General features: G+C 37.6%; 1 protein-coding gene across 3 annotated transcripts in view; it reads right to left on the bottom strand.

Annotated features, from left to right (window-relative positions):
• The window catches only part of XRN1 (5'-3' exoribonuclease 1), a 105,801-nt gene that overhangs the window by 29,464 nt on the left and 52,645 nt on the right, over positions 1-23,692 (bottom strand). For all 3 annotated transcript variants that reach the window (XM_079922486.1, XM_079922484.1, XM_079922485.1), the window contains exons 24-30: positions 22,826-22,941; positions 22,166-22,312; positions 16,268-16,357; positions 15,744-15,879; positions 4,900-4,956; positions 4,628-4,760; positions 1,959-2,028 (exon numbers count right to left, since the gene is read on the bottom strand). In XM_079922486.1, the coding sequence (XP_079778612.1) occupies positions 1,959-2,028; positions 4,628-4,760; positions 4,900-4,956; positions 15,744-15,879; positions 16,268-16,357; positions 22,166-22,312; positions 22,826-22,941 (749 nt within the window). The remainder of the gene's footprint in view (positions 1-1,958; positions 2,029-4,627; positions 4,761-4,899; positions 4,957-15,743; positions 15,880-16,267; positions 16,358-22,165; positions 22,313-22,825; positions 22,942-23,692) is intronic.

Here is a 23,692-nt window from a genome sequence, read left to right as displayed (position 1 = left end):
GAATTCCTTCATGAGAAATCTTTGTAAGATTTCTAGAAAATATTTTTGTGAGAACTATAGTTTAAGATTCTGCATTATAGAAATGAATATATTGCAGGCATGTAATCTTTTACACAGCTCTCAGTCAGTCAAGAAATCCGGTGTCTCTACCTAGGAGAGGAAAAAAAAAACCCTGAGAAAAAAGTTAATCATCCTAAAAATATATTTCAAAGTTATTTTGCCTAAAGTTATTGGTAATCAAACATTTTCATGAAAAATAAAATCAGATATGGGATCCAGACCCTGCTGCTGCATTTAAGAGTGCAGACAGTAGGGCTTCCCTGGTGGCGCAGTGGTTGAGAGTCCACCTGCCGATGCAGGTCACGCGGGTTCGTGCCCCGGTCCGGGAGGATCCCACATGCTGCGGAGCGGCTGGGCCCGTGAGCCATGGTCGCTGAGCCTGTGCGTCCGGAGCCTGTGCTCCGCAACGGGAGAGGCCGCAGCAGTGAGAGGCCCACGTACCACAAAAAAAAAAAAAAAAAAAGAGTGCAGACAGTAAAGTCTTTGGGTAATAGGCACATTCAAGTTGCAAAACAATAATAGTATTCTGAATGTGATCACTACTTGTAAGGACTGAAGATTGTGATTTTATGCAAATAGGCTAAATAAGAGTAATTAATTTTTTATTTTAATTACCACTAATCAAAACAGAGGAGAAAAAGAAACTAAGCTAACTTCAGTTCAGTTTTCCAGTTGGTGTTTAGAAGGGAGAAAGGAAAACTGGAAAGGATTTCATTTAACCCTCACAATCACCTAGTGAAGTGCACATCTTCATCATAGATGAGGAAATTGAGGGTCAGAATGCTTTTAACTAACCTACCTAAGGTAACACAAAGGTTAAGTGAAAGAGCCCACACTTTCTAATATTCCATGGCACCTCTCATTCTAACATGATCTTTTTCCTATAATTTTAAACTTTCTTTCTATTAATGCTCCCCAAAATAGATTTGAACAAGTCTCCGCCATGTTAAATTAAAAACAAACAATCCAATCCTCTTCCTTTAAACCTCCTCACCCCCAGTTATCTTTTCTCCCCTTCATGGTCAAACTTCTCAAGGGTCAGCTCAGTTTCTTGCCTCCCTTGTTACACCTGCCATTCACTCCTCAAACCAACCCAATCTAGCTTGAGCACCCACAACTCCACTAAAACAAATGACAAAGACTTAAAATGTCACTCAATTCAAAGATCATTTCTATTCCTCAAGTTATTTAACCTTAAAAAAAATGCAAATCTGATCATGTCACATTTCTGATTTTGATGGCTTCACATTGCTTTAATGATAAAGACCATGATACCAAGATCCTTAGCATGTCCTGAAAGTGGCTTACCAGTTCCTGCGTAGTGTGGTCCTTGCTCTTCTCCCTTACTCTAATCTTACACAGTTGCTGAAGTTGACACACCTGCATTCTTTTAGTTTTTAAATGAGTGAAAATGTCCTCTGTTGCATATGCTATTCTTTCTTCCTGACCACTTGTCACTCTTCCTCCAGTTACCTATTCTTCATGTCCCATTTTAAACGTCACTGCTTAAAGAAAGCCTTTCTAGAACTCTCAGGACAGATCATACTCTTATAGACACCTGAAATACTTCTTCCCAGCACTTGTCACATTTTAATTAAAAAATTAATATTGTAGTAAGTTAATTATTGGGTTGGCCAAAAAGTTCGTTCGGGTTTTTGGTACCATCTTACAAAAAACCCGAGCGAACTTTTTGGCCAACTCAATGTATCCCCCCTACTAAAATGAAAGCTCCATGAGGGTAGAAACCATGTCTGTCTTATTCACTGTTACACTCCTGGTAGCAAGTATGATGTCTTGTACATACTAGGAACTGAAATTCTGGACAAATAAACAAGTAATGTAGTTATTGGCCACATGGGCATATTTACAAAGTATAATTATCATCTGGAAATACAAACCTTATTGTTAAACCTCCAGGAAATTCTTCATCAAATAACACTTCAAATAGTACATCAGCTTCTCTATTAGCTGTTTAAAAAAGAGAGAGACTGAAAAATCATACGATAAAAGAAAAATCAGCATGTAAGTTTTTGGGGGATAAGAAGCACTACAACTATCAATACAGAGAGTGAATGAAAAGAAAATAAGCTCACAGAGTAAAATAATACTATTTTAAATTAGATACTGTGAGAATTAATTATATTTTTCTCTCTGTTTTGGTGTATGTTGGAAATTATTCATAAAAAGAGAGTAAATAAGAGATAACTTTGGAATTTGCGGTTTAGAAGGTCTTACAATCGGACAAAGGAAATGAAGATTTGAAGACATGGCAGTAATGAAAGGAACAGAATGGAGAGAACGGATATACTACTAGATAGAACTGGCAGGAGTTTGTGACCTGTGTAGACAAAAAGAACAGAGATGTCAAAGACTACTCCGAAGTTCTGGCTGAGATGACTTGGTAGATAATGGATGGCATGACTGAGACATGAGACACGTGAGAAAGACTGTGGTGCAATAAACTTAAGGAGGAACAGAAAAGAATAAATTTTGGCAGAGAGGATGATGGGATATAACTGGAAAGTTTAAATTTACTAAAATGCCAAGATAAAGTGAAATAATTAACTATAATAATATTTGAATTCTAAGCCCAAATTAATAATAGAGTCTATCACATAACTTTAGAATTGACTCTGTCTCTCTCTCTCTCTCTCTCTCTCTCTCTCTCCCCATCTCTATCCCCACCCCTTTCCACGCTATTGGTTCTGTTTCTCGGGAGAATGCTAATACCATACCTGATACTATGTTAGGGGTTGGGGGATGTTTCCCTCATTCTTGGTCCCTCATTCTTGGTCCCTCATTGCCCAAATGAAACCAGGCCTGCAGAGCTTACTCATTCTCCCCCATCTAGCTGTACCTTTCACCTGACACTTTTACCTAAAATCTAAACCCAAGAAAGTGGGGCTCAATGGGAGGCAGGAGTTTCTCCTCTGAAGGCTTAAGGTCCACTTTCTAAGTTCCTGTTTCCCGTCTGAGGGAGAAGCCACTTACTCAAAAGATTATTGATAAGAGGATTGTTCACCCCCTTTAGTGGAGATGACAACGGAGATGAGGTATCAGCTGAAGGCAGTAAGACAAATATTTCCCTTTATATTCCATGTCCATGGCAGATATGGTTAATCAACGACAGAGCTTTTTCCACTCAGAGTAGATGTAGCTTTAAAATTTTTGTCAAGACAAAATTCCAAGTGGTCACTACTACTGATAGGGGTTGTCAGAAGAAAGGAAACTTCTATGTTATCAGAGTTCTAAGGCTTTTTCAGGACAATCTAATTAGAGTACAATCCAATAAGCTCAACATTTGAACTGCCAATGCCTGAGGCTGAACAGATAGCAGCAGGAGGGTTGCTTCATTGCACCCATCTGACCCTTACCATACTTAGCCTGGGCTTAACCTACTTAACCTTCCCACCTCCATTTTCAGCACCAGAAATGTACCCAAAAAAATTCAAAGAAAAATCAGGGAAGAAAATTCTCTTTTTAGAGGCAGACCCCAAGAAGATGTGCAAATGTGGAGAACCACTGCTCAAAGTTTGAAAAGAAACAGGGCACAGAGTTCAAATCCCAGCTCTGCCACTTATTTGTGTAAATTTGGGCAAGTCACTTAAACTCTTAGGCGAGGAAATAATATCTCCCTCTCAGGTGGTTGGGAGGGTTAAATGTAAAATGTAAAAGTGCCGGGCACACTGCTGGCAATAAATAAGCAGCTCTCTTAGGCTCATGGCCTGTCTGCTCTTCCTTCTTTCTGGCAGTGAGACCAAGGCTGAGTGCCTGGAATATGGAGGGACAGTGCTGCCAGCGCTCTGACCTCTAGGTACCTGATTTGCTGCTTCATGTTGGGTTGACTTTTTTTTGGAATCTATGCTGCAAAGCTACTCACTCCAGGCATCCCTTTGAGGCATTTTTAGATCCTTAGCTAATTCTTCCCTTTTCTTTCCATACTCTCATTTTTCTTTCTTTTTTTTTCTCTTTTTTTGTAAAAAACATATAAAATTTATCATTGTAACCATTTTTAAATGTATAGTATTGTAGTGTTAACTATATGCACATTGTTATACAACAGATTGATAGGTCTGTTTTACATACAATATCTAGTTGTATTCATAAAATTCAAATAAATATGCAAATCTTTTAACCACAAATAAGCTGATGCATCATGTTTGTTTATTTCTCCACAGATATCAAGAGATTACAATGACAATTAAGGTAAAGCCCTGAACAAGGTTAGATGAAGCCCGATGAAATGTTTCTCTTAGTTTCATGAAAACACAAGTATGTATTCTAAGGTTTTAGATAATTTTAATGTGCTACACATAAGCTACCAAATTTTCAGCAGCCGTTCCTCAACTTCCCCACGTTTTAATCACTTCCCAGATGATTACACAAGATAGAGAAGAAGAATTTTCTCTGAAAACCTAAAGCTGGAAAAAACTTAACTAAAACATAAAAGGATTTAGTGTTTTTCCTGATTTATAGTTGCTTACTGCTTACGTATAACACACACAAGTTTGTGTTTCACTCTACAATATAAACACAGTTGGAGACACGTCAAATATTGAATTATTACCCCCTTTAATTCCTATGATGGTGCCCCGAAGGCCAACTGGAACGGAAAAGTTCTCTCTCACATTTACAACTCGGTCAAAGAGACGAAACTCTGCATCCCGATCAGGAATGACTCCATGTTGCTGTTCTAAAGGCTGAAGAGAAGAAAGATTTAATTATTATTATTAACACTAATTTTAAGAAGTTTTTCTACTAATGTATTGAAAACATTTTGTTCCTTCTATACTTTCAAAGCAAAAACAACAACTCTGAATTCTCTGACAGGAAACTTACTCTGTATAGCAAATGGGGCTTCACTGTCACTCGAACCTTCTTATTATTCTTTCTTTGCTGAGGAAAGAAGAATTTGAAAATATTTTTAAAATATTAAAATTTTAAATTATTTTTCAATATATGGACATGCCTGAATGTTAAAAAGCCGAAAGAAATGAGTAATTTTAAGATTTGTGAATTTCTTTAGATGCAAGCAAGGATGAATAAATAAATTCTTACATTTTTTGAAGTAAAATTTTTTTGTTGATATATAAGACATATAGAAAAATGCAAACTTATAAGTATAAAATCTGATGAATTTTTATAGTATGAGCATATGTATGTATATCCACACTCAGTTCAAGAAACAGAACACTACTAAGCACAACATAAAAGACCTTGAAAAAAGAAATTAAAAATAGGGAACGCTTGTACTGTCTTCCAGTTACTACCCCTCCCCAATGTAACCTTATTTCTAACACTAAAGATTATACTTGTCAGTTTTGAACTTTATGTAAATGCTATCCTATTCAAATGCCTTTTTATCCTAAGAAGAATTGTATATAATGGTCAATAAAGATTAACAGTAAAGGAAAAACAGGTATAAAGTATTGATCTATGTCAATACTTTGGGTTTTGTGGCTACTTATAAAAATTAAGGTAACATTCATACAAAGTCTTTGCTTTTGGAAACTGGCTTTGGTGTTTAAATTTTTGACTATCTAAAAATGCTGGAAGAAGAGTTTTCTCCTCCATTTGCTACTTGTTAATTCTGTGACCTCACACTTAAGCACCAGCTTCCTTCAATCTGTAAGATGGAAATAATATTACCTGTTCTACCTAATAGAAATGTGAGAATAGGAGTCAAGATGGTTGTGTGGGAAGATGCAAGTTAGCATCGCCCCACAACTAGGGTGCCTGCCGGCCGCTGGTGGGGGACCCTGATGCCCAAGGTGGGGGAACTCAGGGGGGAGGAGAAGTGGAGGCCTGACAGGATGGGTGCCCCTGAGGCCAGGGAGATCAGGAAAGGCAGGCAGGAGGGGCCCTCCAAGAGGAGCAGGAAAGGAGCAGAGGGCGATCACCCGGCCCACTCTGGCCCAGGGAGCCTGCTGAGCTCCCAGGCCGGTAGCACCCCCCCCCCCCCCCACCAATGCCTCCTTCAGGCCACGTGGGTCCTAGAGGCATAGGAGGGAGGCTGGGGAGAGCAGGATAGGCAGGCGGGAAGGGCCCTCTGGGAGTAGTGGGAGAGGAGCAGAGGCTGTTTGCCCCACTCATGTGGGCACGGGGAGCCTGCTGAGCTCCCAGGCTGGACCCTGCTCTCCAAAGCCCCCTCCAGGCTGTGGGGGCACAGGAGGGAGGCTGGGGAGATCAGGCGAGGCAGGCGGGAGGGGCCCTCCAGGAGGAGTGGGAGGGGAGCAGAGGGAGTTTGCCCTTCCCAATCAGACTCAGGGAGCCTGCTGGGTTCCCAGGTGAGGCCCTGGCCTCTGAGACCAGGGGTGGGGGGTACGCCTGGGTCCCTCCTGTTCCTTTGAGCCTAAGCCCCACCCCCCACCCCACACAGCCATGAGGGCCTTTTCCGGCCCTGTGGGTCCTGAGCACAGGCCCCACCCACCGCCCAAACCTTGCCCTTGCTTAGGCCCCGCCCTCCACAGCCAAGGCCTCCATCCCTGCCTTTTTTTTCCCCTCTTTTCCCTCTGCCTCCTTTTTACAATTGTACTATTGTACCTTCCAGTTGTTGATTCATCTATATTTTTATTTTTATATTCTTTCTAACATATCTGTTAGCTTCCTAGTCTAATTTTATCTTTTACTTTGTTATTGTTCTCTCTCTCTTTTTTTTTGCCACCCCATTTGGCTTGCGGGATCTTGGTTCACGAGCCAGGGGTCGGGCTGAAGCTCCTGTGGTGGGAGTTCTGTGACGGAACCACTGGACTAACAGAGAACCTCAGACCCCAGCAAATATTCATTGGAGTGAGGTCTCACGAGTTCCTCATCTCAGCACCAAGACCCAGCTCTACCCAACAGCCTACAAACTCCAATGTTGGAAGCCTCAGGCCAAACAACCAGTAAGACAGGAACACAATCCCGCTCATTAAAAAGAAAAAAGAAAGAGAGAGAGAGACGGCAAAAACATATGTCACAGACGTAAGAGGAAGGTAAAAACCTACAAGACCAAATAAATGAAGAGGAAACAGGCAATTTAGCTGAAAAAGAATTCAGAGTAATGATAGTAAAGATGATCCAGAAGCTCAGAACCAGAATGGAGGCATGGATTGAGAAAATACAAGAAATGTTTAACAAAGATCTAGAAGAACTAAAGAACAAACAAACAGAGATGAACAACACAATAACTGAAATGAAAAACACACTAGAAGGAATCAGTAACAGAATAACTGAGACAGAAGAACAAATAAGTGAGTTGGAAGACAAAATGGTAGAAATAACTGCTGAGGAGCAGAATAAAGAAAAAAGAATGAAAAGAATTGAAGACAATCTCAGAAACCTCTGGAACAACACTAAATTCACCAACAATCAAATTATAGGGGTCCCAGAAGAAGAAGAGAAAAAGAAAGGTCTGAGAAAATATTTGAAGAGATTATAGTCGAAAACTTTCCTAACGTGGGAAAGGAAACAGTCACCCAAGCCCAGGAAGCAAAGAGAATTTCATACAGGATAAACCCTAGGAATAACACACCAAGACACATACATACTAATCAAAGTAACAAAAATTAAATTCAAAGAAAAAGTATTAAAAGCAGCAAGGGAAAAACAAAAAATAACATAAAAAGGAATCCCCATAAGGTTATCAGCTGATTTTTCAGCAAAAACTCTGCAGGCCAGAAGGGAGTGGCAGGATATACTTAAAGTGATGAAAGAGAAAAACCTACAACCAGGATTACTCTACCCAGCAAGAATATCATTCAGATTCAATGGAGAAATCAAAAGCTTTTCAGACAAACAAAAGCTAAGAGAATTCAGCACCACCAAACCAGCTTTACAACAAATGCTAAAGAAGCTTCTCTAGGCGGAAAACACAAGAGAAGAAAAAGACCCACAAAAACAAACCCAAAACAATTAAGAAAATGGTAACAGGAACATACATATTGATAATAACCTTGAATGTAAACGGATTAAATGCCCCAACCAAAAGACACAGACTGGCTGAAGAGATACCAAAACAAGACCCATATATATGCTGTCTACAAGAGACCCACTTCAGACCTAGGGACACATACAGACTGAAAGTGAAGGGATGGAAAAAGATATCCATGCAAATGGAAATCAAAAGACAGTTGGAGTACCAATACTTGTGTCTGATAAAACAGACTTTAAAATAAAGACTGTTACAGGAGATAAGGAGGGACACTACATAATGATCAAAGGATCAATCCAAGAAGAAGATATAACAATTATAAATGTTTATGGGGCGTCCCTGATGGCACAGTGGTTAAAAATCTGCCTCCCAATGCAGGGGACACAGGTTAGAGCCCTGGCCTGAGAAGATTCCACATGCCGTGGAGCAACTAAGCCCGTGCACCACAAGTATTGAGCCTGCACTCTAGAGCCTGTGCTCCACAGCAAGAGAAACCAGTGTAATGAGAAGCCCATGCACCACAACAAAGAGTAGCACTCGCTCGCCGCAACTAGAGTGAGCCCGCTAACGGCAACGAAGACCCAACGCAGCCAAAAATAAAATAAAGTAAAAAAAAAAATGTTTATGCACCCAACATAGGAGCACCTCAATACATAAGGCAAATGCTAACAACCACAAAAGGAGAAATCGACAGTAACACAATAGTAGGGGACTTTAACACCCCGCTTACACCAATGGAAAGATCATACAAACAGAAAATAAATAAGGAAACACAAGTTTTCAATAACACAATAGACCAGGTAGATTTAATTGATATTTATAGAGCATTCCACCCAAAAGTGGCAGAATACACTTTCTTCTCAAGTGCACATGGAACATTCTTCAGGATAGATCACATCTTGGGTCACAAATCAAGCCCCAGAAAATTTAAGAAAATTGAAATCGTATCAAGCATCTTTTCTGACCACAACGTTATGAGACTGGAAATCAATTACAGGAAAAAAACTGTAAAAAACACAAATAACATGGAGGCTAAACAGTGCATTACTAAATAACCAAGAGATCACTAAAGAAATCAAAGAAGAAATAAAAAAATACATAGAAACAAATGACAACGAAAACACGACGACCCAAAACCTATGGGATGCAGCAAAAGCAGTTCCAAGAGGGAAGTTTATAGCAATTCAATCTCACCTCAAGAAACAAGAAAAATCTCAAATAAACAATCTAAACTTACACTGAAAACAATTACAGAAAGAAGAATAAAGAAAACCCAAAGTCAGTAGAAGGAAAGAAATCATAAAAATCTGAGCAGAAATAAATGAAATAGAAATGAAGAAAACAATAGCAAAGATCAATAAAACTAAAAGTTCGTTCTTTGAGAAGATAAACAAAATTGATAAGCCCTTAGCCAGACTCATCAAGAAAAAAAGGGAGAGGATACAAATCAGTAAAATTAGAAATGCAAAGGGAGAAATCAAAACTGACACCGCAGAAATACAAAGGATTATAAGAGACTACTACAAACAACTATATGCCAATAAAATGGACAACCACGAAGAAATGGACAAATTCTTGGAAAGGTACAATTTTCCAAGACTAAACCAGGAAGAATTAGAAAATATAAACAGACCAATCACAAGCACTGAAATTGAAACCCTAATTAAAAATCTTCCAACAAACAAAAGTCCAGGACCAGATGGCTTCACAGGCAAAATCCATCAAACATTTAGAGAAGAGCTAACATTGATCCTTCTCAAACTCTTCCAAAAAATTGCAGAGGGAGAAACACTCCCAAATTCATTCTACGAAGCCACCATCACCCTGATATCAATACCAGAAAAAGATATCACAAAAAAAGAAAATTATAGATGAATACACTGATGAACATAGATGCAAAAATCCTGAACAAAATACTAGCAAACAGAATTCAACAACACATTAAAAGGATCATACACCATGGTCAAGTGGGATTTATCCCAGGGATGCAAGGATTCTTCAATATATGCAAATCAGTCAATGTGGTACACCACATTAACAAATTAAGGAATAAAAACCATATGATCATCTCAACAGATGCAGAAAAAGCTTTTGACAAAATTCAACACCGATTTATGATAAAATCTCTCCAGAAAATTGGCATAGAGGGAACCTACCTCAACATAATAAAGGCCATATATGACAAACCCACAGCAAGCATCATGCTCAATGGTGAAAAACTGAAAGCATTTACACTAAGATCAGGGACAAAGAAGGATGTCCACTCTCGCCACTCTTATTCAACACAGTTTTGGAAATCCTAGCCACGACAATTAGAGAAGAAAAAGAAATAAAAAGAATACAAATTGGAAAAGAAGAAGTCAAACTCTCATTGTTTGCAGATGACATGATACTGTACATAGAAAATCCTAAAGATGCCACCAGAAAACTACTACTAGAACTAATCAATGAATTTGGTAAGGTTGCAGGATACAAAATTAATGCACAGAAATCTCTAGCATTCCTATACACCAACAACAAAAAATCAGAAAGAGAAATTGAGGAAACAATACCATTTACCATCACAAAAAAAAGAATAAAATACCTAGGAATAAACCTGCCTAAGGAGGTGTAAGAGTTGTACTCAGAAAACTATAAAACACTGATGAAAGAAATCAAAGATGACATAAATAGATGGAGAAATATACCATGTTCTTCGATTGCAAGAATCAATATTGTGAAAATAACTATACTACCCAAAGCTATCTACAGATTCAACGCAATCCCTATCAAACTACCAATGGCATTCTTCACAGAATTAGAACAGAGAATTTTACAATTTGTATGGAAACACAAAAGACCCCGAACAGCCAAAGCAATCTTGAGACAGAAAAACAGAGTTGGAGGAATCAGGCTCCCTGACCTCAAACTATATACCACAAAGGTACAGTAATCAAGACAATATGGTACTGGTACAAAAACAGAAATATAGAGCAATGGTACAGGATAGAAAGCCCAGAGATAAACCCACGCACATATGGTCACCTAATTTATGACAAAGGAGGCAAAAACATTCAATGGAGAAAAAATAGCCTCTTCAATAAGTGGTGCTGGGAAAACTGCACAGCTACATGTGAAAGAACTAGACTAGAACACTCCCTAACACCATACACAAAAATAAACTCCAAATGGTTTAAAGACCTAAATGTAAGACCAGACAATATAAAACTCTTAGAGGAAAACATAGGAAAAATACGCTTCGATATAAACCACAGCAAGATCTCTTTTGATCCACCTCCTAGAGTAATGGAAATAAAAACAAAAATAAGTAAATGGGACTTAATTAAACTTAAAAGCTTTTGCACAGCAAAGCAAACCATAAACAAGACAAAAAGACAACCCTCAGAATGGGAGAAAATACTTGCAAATGAAACAATAGACAAAGGATTAATGTCCAAAATATACAAACAGCTCATGGAGCTCAATAACAAAAAAACAATCCAATTAAAAAATGGGCAGAAGACCTAAACAGACATTTCACCAAGGAAGACATACAGATGGCCAAGAGCCACGTGAAAAGATGCTCAACATCACTAATTATTAGAGAGATGCAAATCAAAACTACAATGAGGTATCATGTCACACCAGTCAGAATGGCAGTTATCAAAAAATGTAGAAACAATAAATGCTGGAAAGGGTGTGGTGAAAAGGGTACCCTCCTGCACTGTTGGTGGGAAGGTACATTGATACAACCACTATGGAGAACCATATGGATGTTCCTTAAAAAACTAAAAATAGAGGGCTTCCCTGGTGGCACAGTGGTTGAGAGTCCGCCTGCCGATGCAGGGGACACGGGTTCGTGCCCCGGTCCGGGAAGATCCCACATGCCGCGGAGTGGCTGGGTCTGTGAGCCATGGCCGCTGAGCCTGTGCATCTGGAGCCTGTGCTCCGCAATGGGAGAGGCCACAACAGTGAGAGGCCCACGTACCGCAAAAAAATAAAAACCAAAAAACTAAAAATAGAACTATCATATGACCCAGGAATCCCACTACTGGGCATATACCCTGAGAAAACCATAATTCAAAAAGAGTCATGTACCAAAATGTTCATTGCAGCTCTATTTACAATAGCCAGGACATGGAAGCAACCTAAATATCCACTGACAGATGAATGGATAAAGAAGATGTGGCGGGTTTCACTGGTGGCACAGCGGTTAAGAATCCGCCTGCCAATGCTGGGGACACGGGTTCGAGCCCTGGCCCGGGAAGATCTCACATGCCGCGGAGCAACTAAGCCTGTGCGTCACAACTACTGAGCCTGCGCTCTAGAGCCCATGAGCCACAACTACTGAGCCCACGTGCCTCCCACGTGCCTAGAGCCCGTGCTCCGCAGCAAGAGAAGCCACCGCACCACAATGCACACCACAATGAAGAGTAGCCCCCGCTCAGTGCAACTAGAGAAAAGCCCATGTCCCAACAGAGACCCAATGCAGCCAAAAATAAAATAAATTAATTTAAAAAAAAACACCTTTCACTTTATAAAAGAAAAGAAGATGTGACACATATATACAATGGAATATTACTCAGCCATGAAAAGAAACAAAATTGAGTTATTTGTAGTGAGGTGGATGGACCCAGAGTCTGTCAATAGAGTGAAGTAAGTCAGAAAGAGAAAAACAAATACCGTATGCTAACGCATATATATGGAATTTAGAAAAAAAAAATGGTATGGATGAACCTAGTTGCAGGGCAGGAATACAGATGTAGACATAGAGAATGGACTTGAGGACACAGGGTGGGAGGGGGAAGCTGGGGTGAAGTGAGAGTAGCATTGACAATATATACACTACCAAATGTAAAATAGTTAGATAGTGGGAAGCAGCAGCATAGCACAGGGAGATCAGCTCGGTGCTTTGCGATGACCTAGAGGGGTGGAATAGGGAGGATGGGAGGGAGGCTCAAGAGGGAGGGGATATGGGGACATATGTATGCATATGGCTGATTCACTTTGGTGTACAACAGAAACATAGTATTGTGAAGCAATTATACTCCAATAAAGATCTATTAAAAAAATTAACAGGGAAAAATATACTGTGTAAAAAAAAAAAGTGAGAATACTTTATAACCATTGCAATCCATTACTATGATTTACACTAAATATTTTCAAAAAGTGAATTCTTACCTGGTAGGAAAAATGGCAGCAGTTTACTTGTAATGATAGTCACCTATTTTTAGACTATAGCTTATGGACATAAGTACAAAAGGGCACAAAACAGCCCTAAGCTACAGAGTCCATGTACTATAGAGTTCTTGTACTTATATACAGTAAAATGCTCCAGCCTTTAAACAGAGTCTATTTTCTTTTATTATAGAGATATTTCATTTCTATCTATCAATAAATATTTACTGAGTTCTATTTATGTGCCATTTATTGATTTAGGTACTGGAGATAGAACAGTGAACTGTTCTTCTATTCTAGTTGCGGGAGACATACAAGAAACAAACTAAGGGAAAAAAATAGCATGTTTGAAGATAAAAAGCATAGAGGAATATAAAGCAGAGAAGGGGGATCAGCAGTGTGGGGAGAGACTGAAATTTTAAATAGGGTGAAAAGCGAAGGTCTTACTGACAAGGTGTCTATGTTTCCAGGGCATAGCAGACTAGAAGTACTGATAGAGTACAACTGGTGCCTACTGACAATAGCAAGAAAAAAGAATATGAGAAAAGATTTAAAGTAATTTAAAAAAGCAGACACAAGAACTGTGCCTGGAGGATTGCATATGAAAAAACAACCCATATGATCTAACACATCCCTAGGCATTATTACTATAATTACAGCATTGATTAGAAAATATGGCATTCAAACCTGACTCATTAGGCAAATTAATAGACTAGGGCATTTTCACTATAGGCCCCAACCCACAGCTACTAAAATGAGAAGTTCTGGGGAAAGACTACTGAAAGTGTGATCACCTGGGAGCTTGGTAGAAATGCAGAATATCAAGAGCTGCTCATCCTAGAGCTACTGAATCAGAATCTGTATTTTATCAAGATCCCCCAGTGATTCATTTGCAAAGTTCAAGAAGTACTGCTCTGAGGGTGGAATCCAGAATGCACGTTTTTTAAAAAGCTCCTCCAGTAATTTTGATAATTAGCTGAGTTTGGGAACCACTGTCAATAAGAAAACTAGGAATACTTTTAATGATGACCCAGCATTAAAAAGAAAAGTTTAAATTATATTCAGAATGTTATGTTCATTTTTTAGTTTTTTCTCCTTCTTTTCTTTATTACCCTAATAACATTATAACACTGAAAAGGGGAAAAAAAAAGTCACTCATAACTGCTCCTCCTTGACTCATTAACAGGTTTAATAAAAAAGTCCTGTCTTATCTATATGTACATACATTTTAAAAATGTTGTAATCAAAATAATGGACTACAACTTTGTATGTGTATCTTCAGTTTGCAAAGTAAGGGGAGAATGTGTAAAACATTTTAGAAAGCTCTGCATCCAAATGGGTTCAAATAAAAATTGAGGGCTTAAAGCTATAAACTTTTGTTAAGTGGAAAACTCATTTCAAAAACCATACTGGACAAATAGACTTTACATTGAAAGACAATTAAAAAGAAATGCAGGCTTTCTATCCTCAGCTGAATATCATTAACCTTTCAAAATATCAAACTCTTGGCTCTGAGCCTTACATTTTTTCTTAAAGAGTCATCTAGTGGTGGTTTTCCAGACCGAATTCATAGCTCTTGAGCATGTGATAAGAGAATTCAAATAATAATAGCTAAGTATTATTAAGCATTAATAATAGCTAGGCATTATTACGAGCTTATATGTATTAACTCAGTTAATTCTTTTGAGGACTATATGAGGACTATTTTATTCTTATTTTACCAATCAGGAAATGGAGGCATGGAAAGGTTAACTATCTTGCCTAAGGTTTTAAATACTGAAAGAGGGATGGGGGAAAATGACGTGAGAGACCAGTTCTTAACTTACTCTGCTATTAGTTCAAACAAGAGAGCACTGTGTTAGGAAAGCAACATCATTTTAATAAAAAGGCAAATATATGAAAAATAAAATTGTAAGTTAAAAAAAGGCATCAAATTAACCCATTTTCTATTGCATCAAGATTGGGAATCAAAACAGATAAAACAGTTAAGCCTACACAGGTTACTGCTTTTTAAAATCAAGACATAAAAAAAGGATAGTTTAAGTGGGATTTCAAAAATACTTAGTAACTGAATGAGTTTATCAGTGGGAAATAAAAGTGAAATAAATATAATTTTTATGTTCTATAAAAAGATGAACTGTATCTTTTAAAGAACTTAGAATAGGAAAGAATAGGGAATTAACCTTATTTCTCAATCACAAACTTTCTATTGACTAGACTCAGAAAATATTAATTCTTAAAATTAGAAACACTACAAGGACATAAAATTTAAATGCTATGGCTTTAGGGACTTCCCTGGTGTTCCAGTGGTTAAGACTCCATGCTCCCAATGCAAGGGGCATGGGTTCGATCCCTGGTCGGGGAACTAAGATCCCACATGCCACAGGGTGCGGCCAAAAGAAAAAAGATGGGCATTTATATTTATTTAGACAAACTTAATGGACACTGGAAAAGGCTGGAATATTTTTTTAAATTACAGAATATTTTGACATAATTTAGAATCACTAAGTATATGTTTTATATGATTGAAATACAAATAAATTATTTGTAGGATAACATATAGTTCATTTAACTTCAAATCTCATCAGTAATCTTCGTTATTGAAAATTAGTACCTTGCACTTTTCAACTTCTTCTTCAATTTTCTCAACAATAGCTGCATCCAGAATTTGTAAATCACAAGAAGAACGAGACAAAGTACTGACAGGATGTCCCTTTAGCCAAGTAATAATTTCTTGAACTTTCTCAGCACTATATTAAAAACAATAATTTTTTCACATTAATTGAAACTTTCTGAGGGTTTATATAAAAGGCCTGATATGAACTTTCTGAGGGCTACAAATTATAAAAGATATCAAATATATAATCAATCACACCACTTAATTGGGGCTAATTATGAATCCAATATAAACATGGACATGTTATTTCTCAGTAATTATAATGAAACACAAAAATTAGTTTAAAAGTACTTTACTGATTAAATGAAATAAAAAATTATATTAAGATCATAAAGCAAGAACAAAACAATACAAAACCCTCCCCCCAAGAGTAATATAAATTCTTGATAAACTAACTACTACCCTTCAGTAGAACCACTAAGTTGAACTATGTGGCAATAAATCTCATAAATTTTGCTTACCCATTCTCATTTTCTCCAGGCCAAATGTCGTCTTCATAGAACACATCCTCTTGGCTATTTTTGGCTATATAACTAAACAGTTCTGGAGCTCTAGCCGAACAAACAAACAAAAATACTGCTTTTAAAAATATGGCTAATTTCATATAAACTTCCTATCAAATTTCTGGATCCTAAGGGGATATATTAAATATACTGAGGACTAATTATGTAAACATATAAGGGATAGAGACCGAAAGATTGAAAGTATTCATAGGTCCTCAAAAAAAGATGAGGGAGAAATGATTCAATTCTTAAGTATAATTAAACTATGATTTTTATAATTGAAATTTTTATAATTGAAACTATGATGATTCAATTACTGACTCTATCCCTCTTAGACTATAATGACAGGTGATAAATGGACAAAAATAATGTATACAGGTTCATTTTCTAGTTTTCACAATAAAGCTAGAGCACTCCACAAAAGAGCAAATGAAAATCCACTAAAAGTTTCTTCTGATATTCCTCAAAATTCCATTGTTCTCTAACAGTGTACTGTAGTACTTTCAAATACACATAGCAGACTGAACACATGTGCTTATTTCTGCTCCCTTCCCAGCCTGCTAAAAGAATAGTAAAGTAGAAAAAAGGGCATGGACCTATAAAGACAGATGAAGAGAGAAGCAGAGAATCTGATAGTACATGCTGAGTTAACAAAATTTTAGAAACTGAAAACTGAATAGATATGTATGAACTGACTTGACAGATAGGAATAAGCTGTACCCTAAGTCAACAGAGTGGGAAGTCAACAAGAAGCAAGTTGATGTGAACTGTGAAAGTCTGCAAAAGCTCAGGAGATATGGGCTCCATACATTTTGATGCTGCAGTATGGGGTGGGTTTAACAGGCTTTTAGTTGAAAATTTTGTATAATAAGTAGTTAGGCAGTCACCTCCACCTCAGCGTAAATCATGTAGTTTACTTTCAGAGAGGCTAAATGGGGGCTGCTCGAGCCTTGGGTAATCCAGGCACAGGAAACTGGATAGGTGGGGCATGAGGAAGAGAGGATAGGTGCCCTACTGAAAACAGGGGATCAGTGAAAATATTACTATACAACATGCCACTAGGAAGCAGGCTAGGAAGTATAACATCTTTAAGAAGCAGACTCTGAGATGGAGATAAACATGGAAAAAGTTTATTAGTGTGTTCTGTGGAAATAACACCTGTGGAAGGGAAAGAAGGAAGGGGAATTGGGCTCAGGGAGAAGTTGGGCTGTGGTTCAATCTTAATGAACTCCTTGGCCAGTAGCATAGAGATCTCAAAGTAGCAGATGGCTCCTCAGACTTATCCTGAACTGGGGCAATCAGGTTGGCTGAGCCTTTACATCTTCTTGTTGATGAGGTATTGGATGTGTGGCTGTTGTGGGAAAGGGACATAACTTTAGGTGAGGCAGTTCTCTTCTGTCGGGCAATTCCTGAAGAGGGCTCACTGCTGAGGGCTGTGAGACAGCAGCATTCCTGCTGCCCAGGGAGTAGGTCCTGAGTCGTGAAGAGACATCTGGGTGTGTACCACAGTATCCACTATGTAATGAGACCCCCTTACTCTGGTTAATTTCCAGAACACTGGAAGTCAGTTTTGTTCTCCATATCTGTCCTCCAAGAAAAAGGCTGCAGAATACCTTTCTGGGAAAACTACCCAGCTCAAGAGAAAAGATATACATATAGGTAGTGATATTTGGAGATGCTCTGCTGCAACAGCCAAGTCCCACCAGAGAAGCCTCACTGAAGCACATTAAATTTCCAGTCAGCATTTTTTTTTTTTTTTTTTTTTTTTTTGCGGTACGTGGGCCTCTCACTGTTGTGGCCTCTCCCGTTGCGGAGCACAGGCTCCGGACGTGCAGGCTCAGCGGCCATGGCTCATGGGCCCAGCCGCTCCACGGCATGTGGGATCTTCCCAGACCGGGGCATGAAGCCGTGCCCCCTGCATCAGCAGGGAGACTCTCAACCACTGCGCCACCAGGGAAGCCCATCCAGTCACCTCTTTAATCACTGAATAGAAAATATGAACCACAAGACCAAAAAAAAAAAAAAACTTTAACATGAAAACAGAGATCAAATCAAACAGAAAAGGAAAAATAAAAGCAATTTGTAGTAAACAGAAAGTATTAAGAATAGAAGAAAATCTAGATTACTATCTTCAGAGAAATAAAAGAAGATATTTCATTCATTATAAGAACAAGATGCTACAAAAAAGGAATGCCAGAGAATAAGGAAACACTTCTAGAAATTAAAAATGATTAAATAAAAAATAAGTTAAAGCTGAAGAAATCTCCCACAGAGTAGAACAGGAGTATAATACAGAAAACGGATGAAAAGAGATAAGAAAATTAGGAGAATTAATCCAGAAGGTCTAACATCTATCAAAAGGAGTCCTAGGGCTTCCATGGTGGCGCAGTGGTTGAGAGTCCGCCTGCCGATGCAGGGGATGCGGGTTCGTGCCGCGGTCCAGGAAGATCCCACATGCCGCAGAGCGGCTGGGCCCGTGGGCCATGGCCGCTGAGCCTGAGCATCCGGAGCCTGTGCTCCGCAACAGGAGAGGCCACAGCAGTGAGAAGCCCGTGTACCGCAAAAAAAAAAAAAAAAAAAAAAAAAAAAAAAAAAAAAGAGTCCTAGAAAGAGAGAATGACAACAACAAAATGGTGAGGAGGAAATTATCAAAGAAATAATACAATAAAGTTTCTCAGAATGGAAGGGCATCAGTTTCAAGTTTGAAAGGGCTGAACAGCAAAATGAAAGAAAAAAGACCCATTCCAAGGCACACATCTTCACATTATTAAAATAGTATTGGTAAAGGGAAGATTCTAAAAAGGTTTCAGAAAATGAAAAACAGATCATGCACAAAGATTAAGAATCAGAATAACACAAGACTTCTTGACAGCAAAGGAAACAGGAGAATGGAGCAGCGCTTTTCAAATTCTGAAGGAAAATAATCTGCAATCTAGGATTCTAGACCCAGGCGAGCTATCAACCAAGTATCAGGGAGGTTTAAAGAAATTTCCAGACATGTAAGCTTTCTCAGGAAGCCACTGGCATAAGTGCTCCATCAAAATGCAGACATAAATCAGAAGGAATAAAGCATGAAAGCCCGGAAATAAAGGAATCCTATGCAGAAGAATGGTGAAGGGAATTCCTAGGATGAGAGTAAAGAGAAACTTGAATGAAAGCTGTACAACAGCCCAGGAGAGCAATTAGTTCACACTGAAGCAGGAAGAAAGACAGTTTTAAGAGGAAGTATACAAGAAGAAAATGGAACTGAGAGGTCACATGACCTGTTTGACTGTATTAAGTTTTCCAGCTATGGCACAGAGTCTGGGGCCGCATTGGTTACGTGAACATAGATAAGAAACAAATGAATAAACAACACAGAAAAGAACAAAAATGTGTACAAGAAAGGAAATGCAATACTCTACAAGATCCAGAGGTGACCATTTACATTTACCTTAATCGACTAAACCTTAAGAACAGATTTAATTTAAAAAATTGTGATAAAACTATAATGAGAGGGGAAATGTGTTCATGTGTGTAGGGAGGTAAGGGAATGGGGAGCGGGGCTGGTAAAAGAAAGCTAAAGCTTCATCATCCATGGCATGAAATCAATGCATATGTCAAGTTGAAAAATCAAGAAAAAGCAGTCTAAATATGACATTTTTAAGGAAACATGGAGGTAAATAGAAGAAATTATCTAAATTTTTAGATGGTAATATGCAGTTGAAATGTGTCTCCCCCACGCCCACCCCAACATAAGACATAACTGAAGTCCCAACTCCTAGTACCTCAGAATCTGACTTTATTTTGAAATAGGATTTTAAAAGAAGTAATCAAACTAAAATGTCATTAGGATAGGCCCTAATCCAATATGACTGGTGTCCTTATAAAAAGGGGAAATTTGGACACAGAGACAGAAACAAAGGAAAGATGATATGCAGCAAAGGAAACCATAAACAAAATGAAAAGACAATCCTTAGAATGGGAGAAAATATTTGCAAATGAAGCGACTGACAAGGGGTTAATCTCCAAAATACACAAACAGTTCATGCAGCTCTATATCAAAAAAATAAGCAACCCAATCAAAAAATGGGCAGATCTAAATAGATATTTTTCCAAAGAAGACATAAAGATGTCCAAAAAGCACATGAAAAGATGCTCAAATCGCTAATTATCAGAGAAATGTAAATCAAAACTAGAATGAGGTATTACCTCACATGGGTCAGAATGGCCATCAGCAAAAATTCCACAAACAGTAAACACTGGACAGGGTGTGGAGAAAAGGGAACCCTCTTACACTGTTGGTGGGAATGTGAATTGGAACAACAACTATGGAGAAGAGTATAGAGGTTCCTTAAAAAACTAAAAACAGTACTACCATATGATCCAGCAATCCCACTCCTGGGCATATATCTGGAGAAAACCATAATCCGAAAAGACACATACACCCCAATGTTCATTGCAGTACTATTATTTACAATAGCCAAGACATGGAAGCAACCTAAATGTCATCAACAGAGAAATGGATAAAGATGTGGTACGTATGTGCAATCAAATATTACTCAGCTATAAAAAAGAATGAAATAATGTCATTTGCAGCAACATGGATGGACCTAGAGATTATCATACTAAGTGAAGCAAGTCAGACAAAGACAAATATATGATATCACTCATATGTGGAATCTAATTTTCAAAAAAATGATACAAATGTACGTATTTACAAAACAGAAACAGACTTACAGGTATCCAAAACAAACTTATGGTTACCAAAGGGGAAATGTGGCAGGGAGGGATAAATCAGGAGCTTGGGATGAACATACACACACTACTTATATAAGATAGATAACCAACAAGGACATACTGTATAGCACAGGGAACTCTATTCAATATTCTGTGATAACCCGTAAGAGAAAATAATCTAAAAATGAATGAATATATGTATACGTATAACTGAGTAACTTTGCTGTACACCTGAAACTAACACAACATTGTAAATCAACTATACTCCAATAAAATTTTAGAAAAAGATGATATGAAGACACATAAGGAGAGAACCATGTGAAGATGGAAGATTGGGGTGATGCATCTATAGGCTAAGGAACAAAACTCGTGAGGCTACAGGAAGCTAGGAGACAGGTATGGAACAGGTCCTTCCCTAGCACCTTCAGGGGAGGCATGGCCCTATCAACATCTTGATTTTGGACTCTGGTGTTCAGAACTGTGAGACAATAAATTTCTGTCGTTTTAAGCCAACCAGTTTGTGGTATTTTGTTAAGGCAGCTCTAGGAAACTAATACAGGGATCCTCAAATATAAGAAGGTTAGAAACCAGTGGAACAATGGACAGAACATTCAATTGCTAACCAGAAGTACAGCATTTCCTATGAATTGTTGACACTAATTCAGTAAATCTTGGTACTCAGATTTCTCATTTTTATAAGGAGGAGCTGAGACTTGTTGACTTCTTAGACTATTTATTTCAGCAATTAAATTCAGTGATTCTAGGATAGTAATCTATTGTCCAGCTGGAGTTTTAAGAAAATTCACTACGCCAAGAGTTGTTTTGTTTATCCATACCAATCCTCTTACTACTGACACAGACATGCAGAGTAGTGAATAACTTAAGATAGTAAGTTAAGGAAATTTTTAATTAAAAGGAGGCCAATTCTCACCTTCCTTTTTAATTTTGAATAATGTAAGTACAGTATTTTTCTACTCTATTTTAACTAGTGGCTATGATGCTTCATGACACTAAATTAAGTTTATATTAACATATGTCACATTTTACTAAAGGAAACATTTTTCTTATCAGCAAGGCAAAATAGTTATCACATTCCTACATTGTTGGATGCCTAGCAGGATCTTGCTAGGCACTTACCTCTCCAAGTACTCTGCAAGAAGTTGTTCTGCTGCAGATGAATACATCCATTCACTTCCAACTTTCTTAGTATATCCAGGTACCTCCTCATTTTTTTTGTTGAATTTGAGATTCAAACCCACATTTGCTTTATGGTCTCCATGAGGGCTGAATTTAAACCACACACACACACACACACAAAAGTTTTAAAATTTTGTTCAAAGAATAAAAAGCTTTGCTTTCAATTTTTAGAAAAGTTTAGTCTTGATTGGTTTTCTACATTTTAGTTATCATGGTTATTTCCAAAGTAGCAGTAGTGGAAAAACTAGAGGAAAGGCTTCAAAACCCAAGTCAACAAAGCATACAAATAGATTATGTAATTGAGAGGAGAATGAAATAAGGAAATGTAGGGAAATATATAATTGAGATTCACACACACCATCTGATACCTTTTTTCAAGGTTCAATTTGTTAGCTGCTAAAAATAAGAACTGTCTTTCCAAACACCTAAAGCATGTGCCATTTAGATAAAAGATCACCATCAGAGGAATCTATGCATAATCTTTAAAGAAAATTCAGAGCAATTAATAAGGGAAAATAAATACTGAAATATTAACCATTTTATCTTTATTATTTAATTTTTTTCTGCCACTTTAAGTAAATTTCTCTAACATAAACTTACTTTCTCCTAGATCCTCTTCCAATAAAAATACTTCCTGTAAACCTTGAAACAAGGTATCCACTCACTCCAAGGCGACTGGCCAACACATATCCTGGGTTGTACTTTATAGAATATTTCTTTAAATATAAAAACAAAAAGGTCAATTATGGAAACACAAAGCATTAAAGCAGCATTTCTTTACCTTTAAAATCTGGAGATAAGACATCACTAACATTTTGGATTGTGGCAATGTAAGGATTCTCAAAAGTAAGTGACCTATTACCCCCCACCCTGCTTTTTGTTAAAGGATTTATAGGCAGAATATTTCTGCTCCTCTCTCTCCTTAAAGAACAGAATTCCCAAGGATGAATGAAAGGGGGAGGAAACATACAGTTTGTGAAACTGCCTCAAGAAATAAACTCTACAGTAAGTATTAAATGGCAAACTCTGTAGGCGAGAACGATTTTTAAAAAATTAATTTTCATGTTCTAAGAAGGACCTGGTAAAATACCTGGGAAAAATTGAGGTCTTGATAATTATTACATTGAATTAAAACATGAGTATGTCATCAAAATAGTTGCTACTGAGCAAAACTGAGTGTCCTTCATATATAGATATAAGTAATATTTGTTTCCCCAAATCATTTATCATATGAAAATAAGTATGAATAGGCTCATAATTAATACATTGTTAATATAATTCAGTCAATGAAATGTAACCTTTATTTGTGTACTTATGGGAAGAAACTATGAAGACAGTCAAATTAAAAAAAAAATTACCAGATCATACAATTTTTAACCAGGAAGTAAATTACTCACAAATCCAGTACCAACTATGGTAAGCTACCATATACTCCTAACATTATGTATGTAATAATAATAATACATA

This window comes from Stenella coeruleoalba (genome assembly GCF_951394435.1).
Source record: "Stenella coeruleoalba genome assembly, chromosome: 5".
Lineage (NCBI taxonomy): Eukaryota > Metazoa > Chordata > Mammalia > Artiodactyla > Delphinidae > Stenella > Stenella coeruleoalba.
This window is presented reverse-complemented; position numbering and strand designations above follow the sequence as displayed.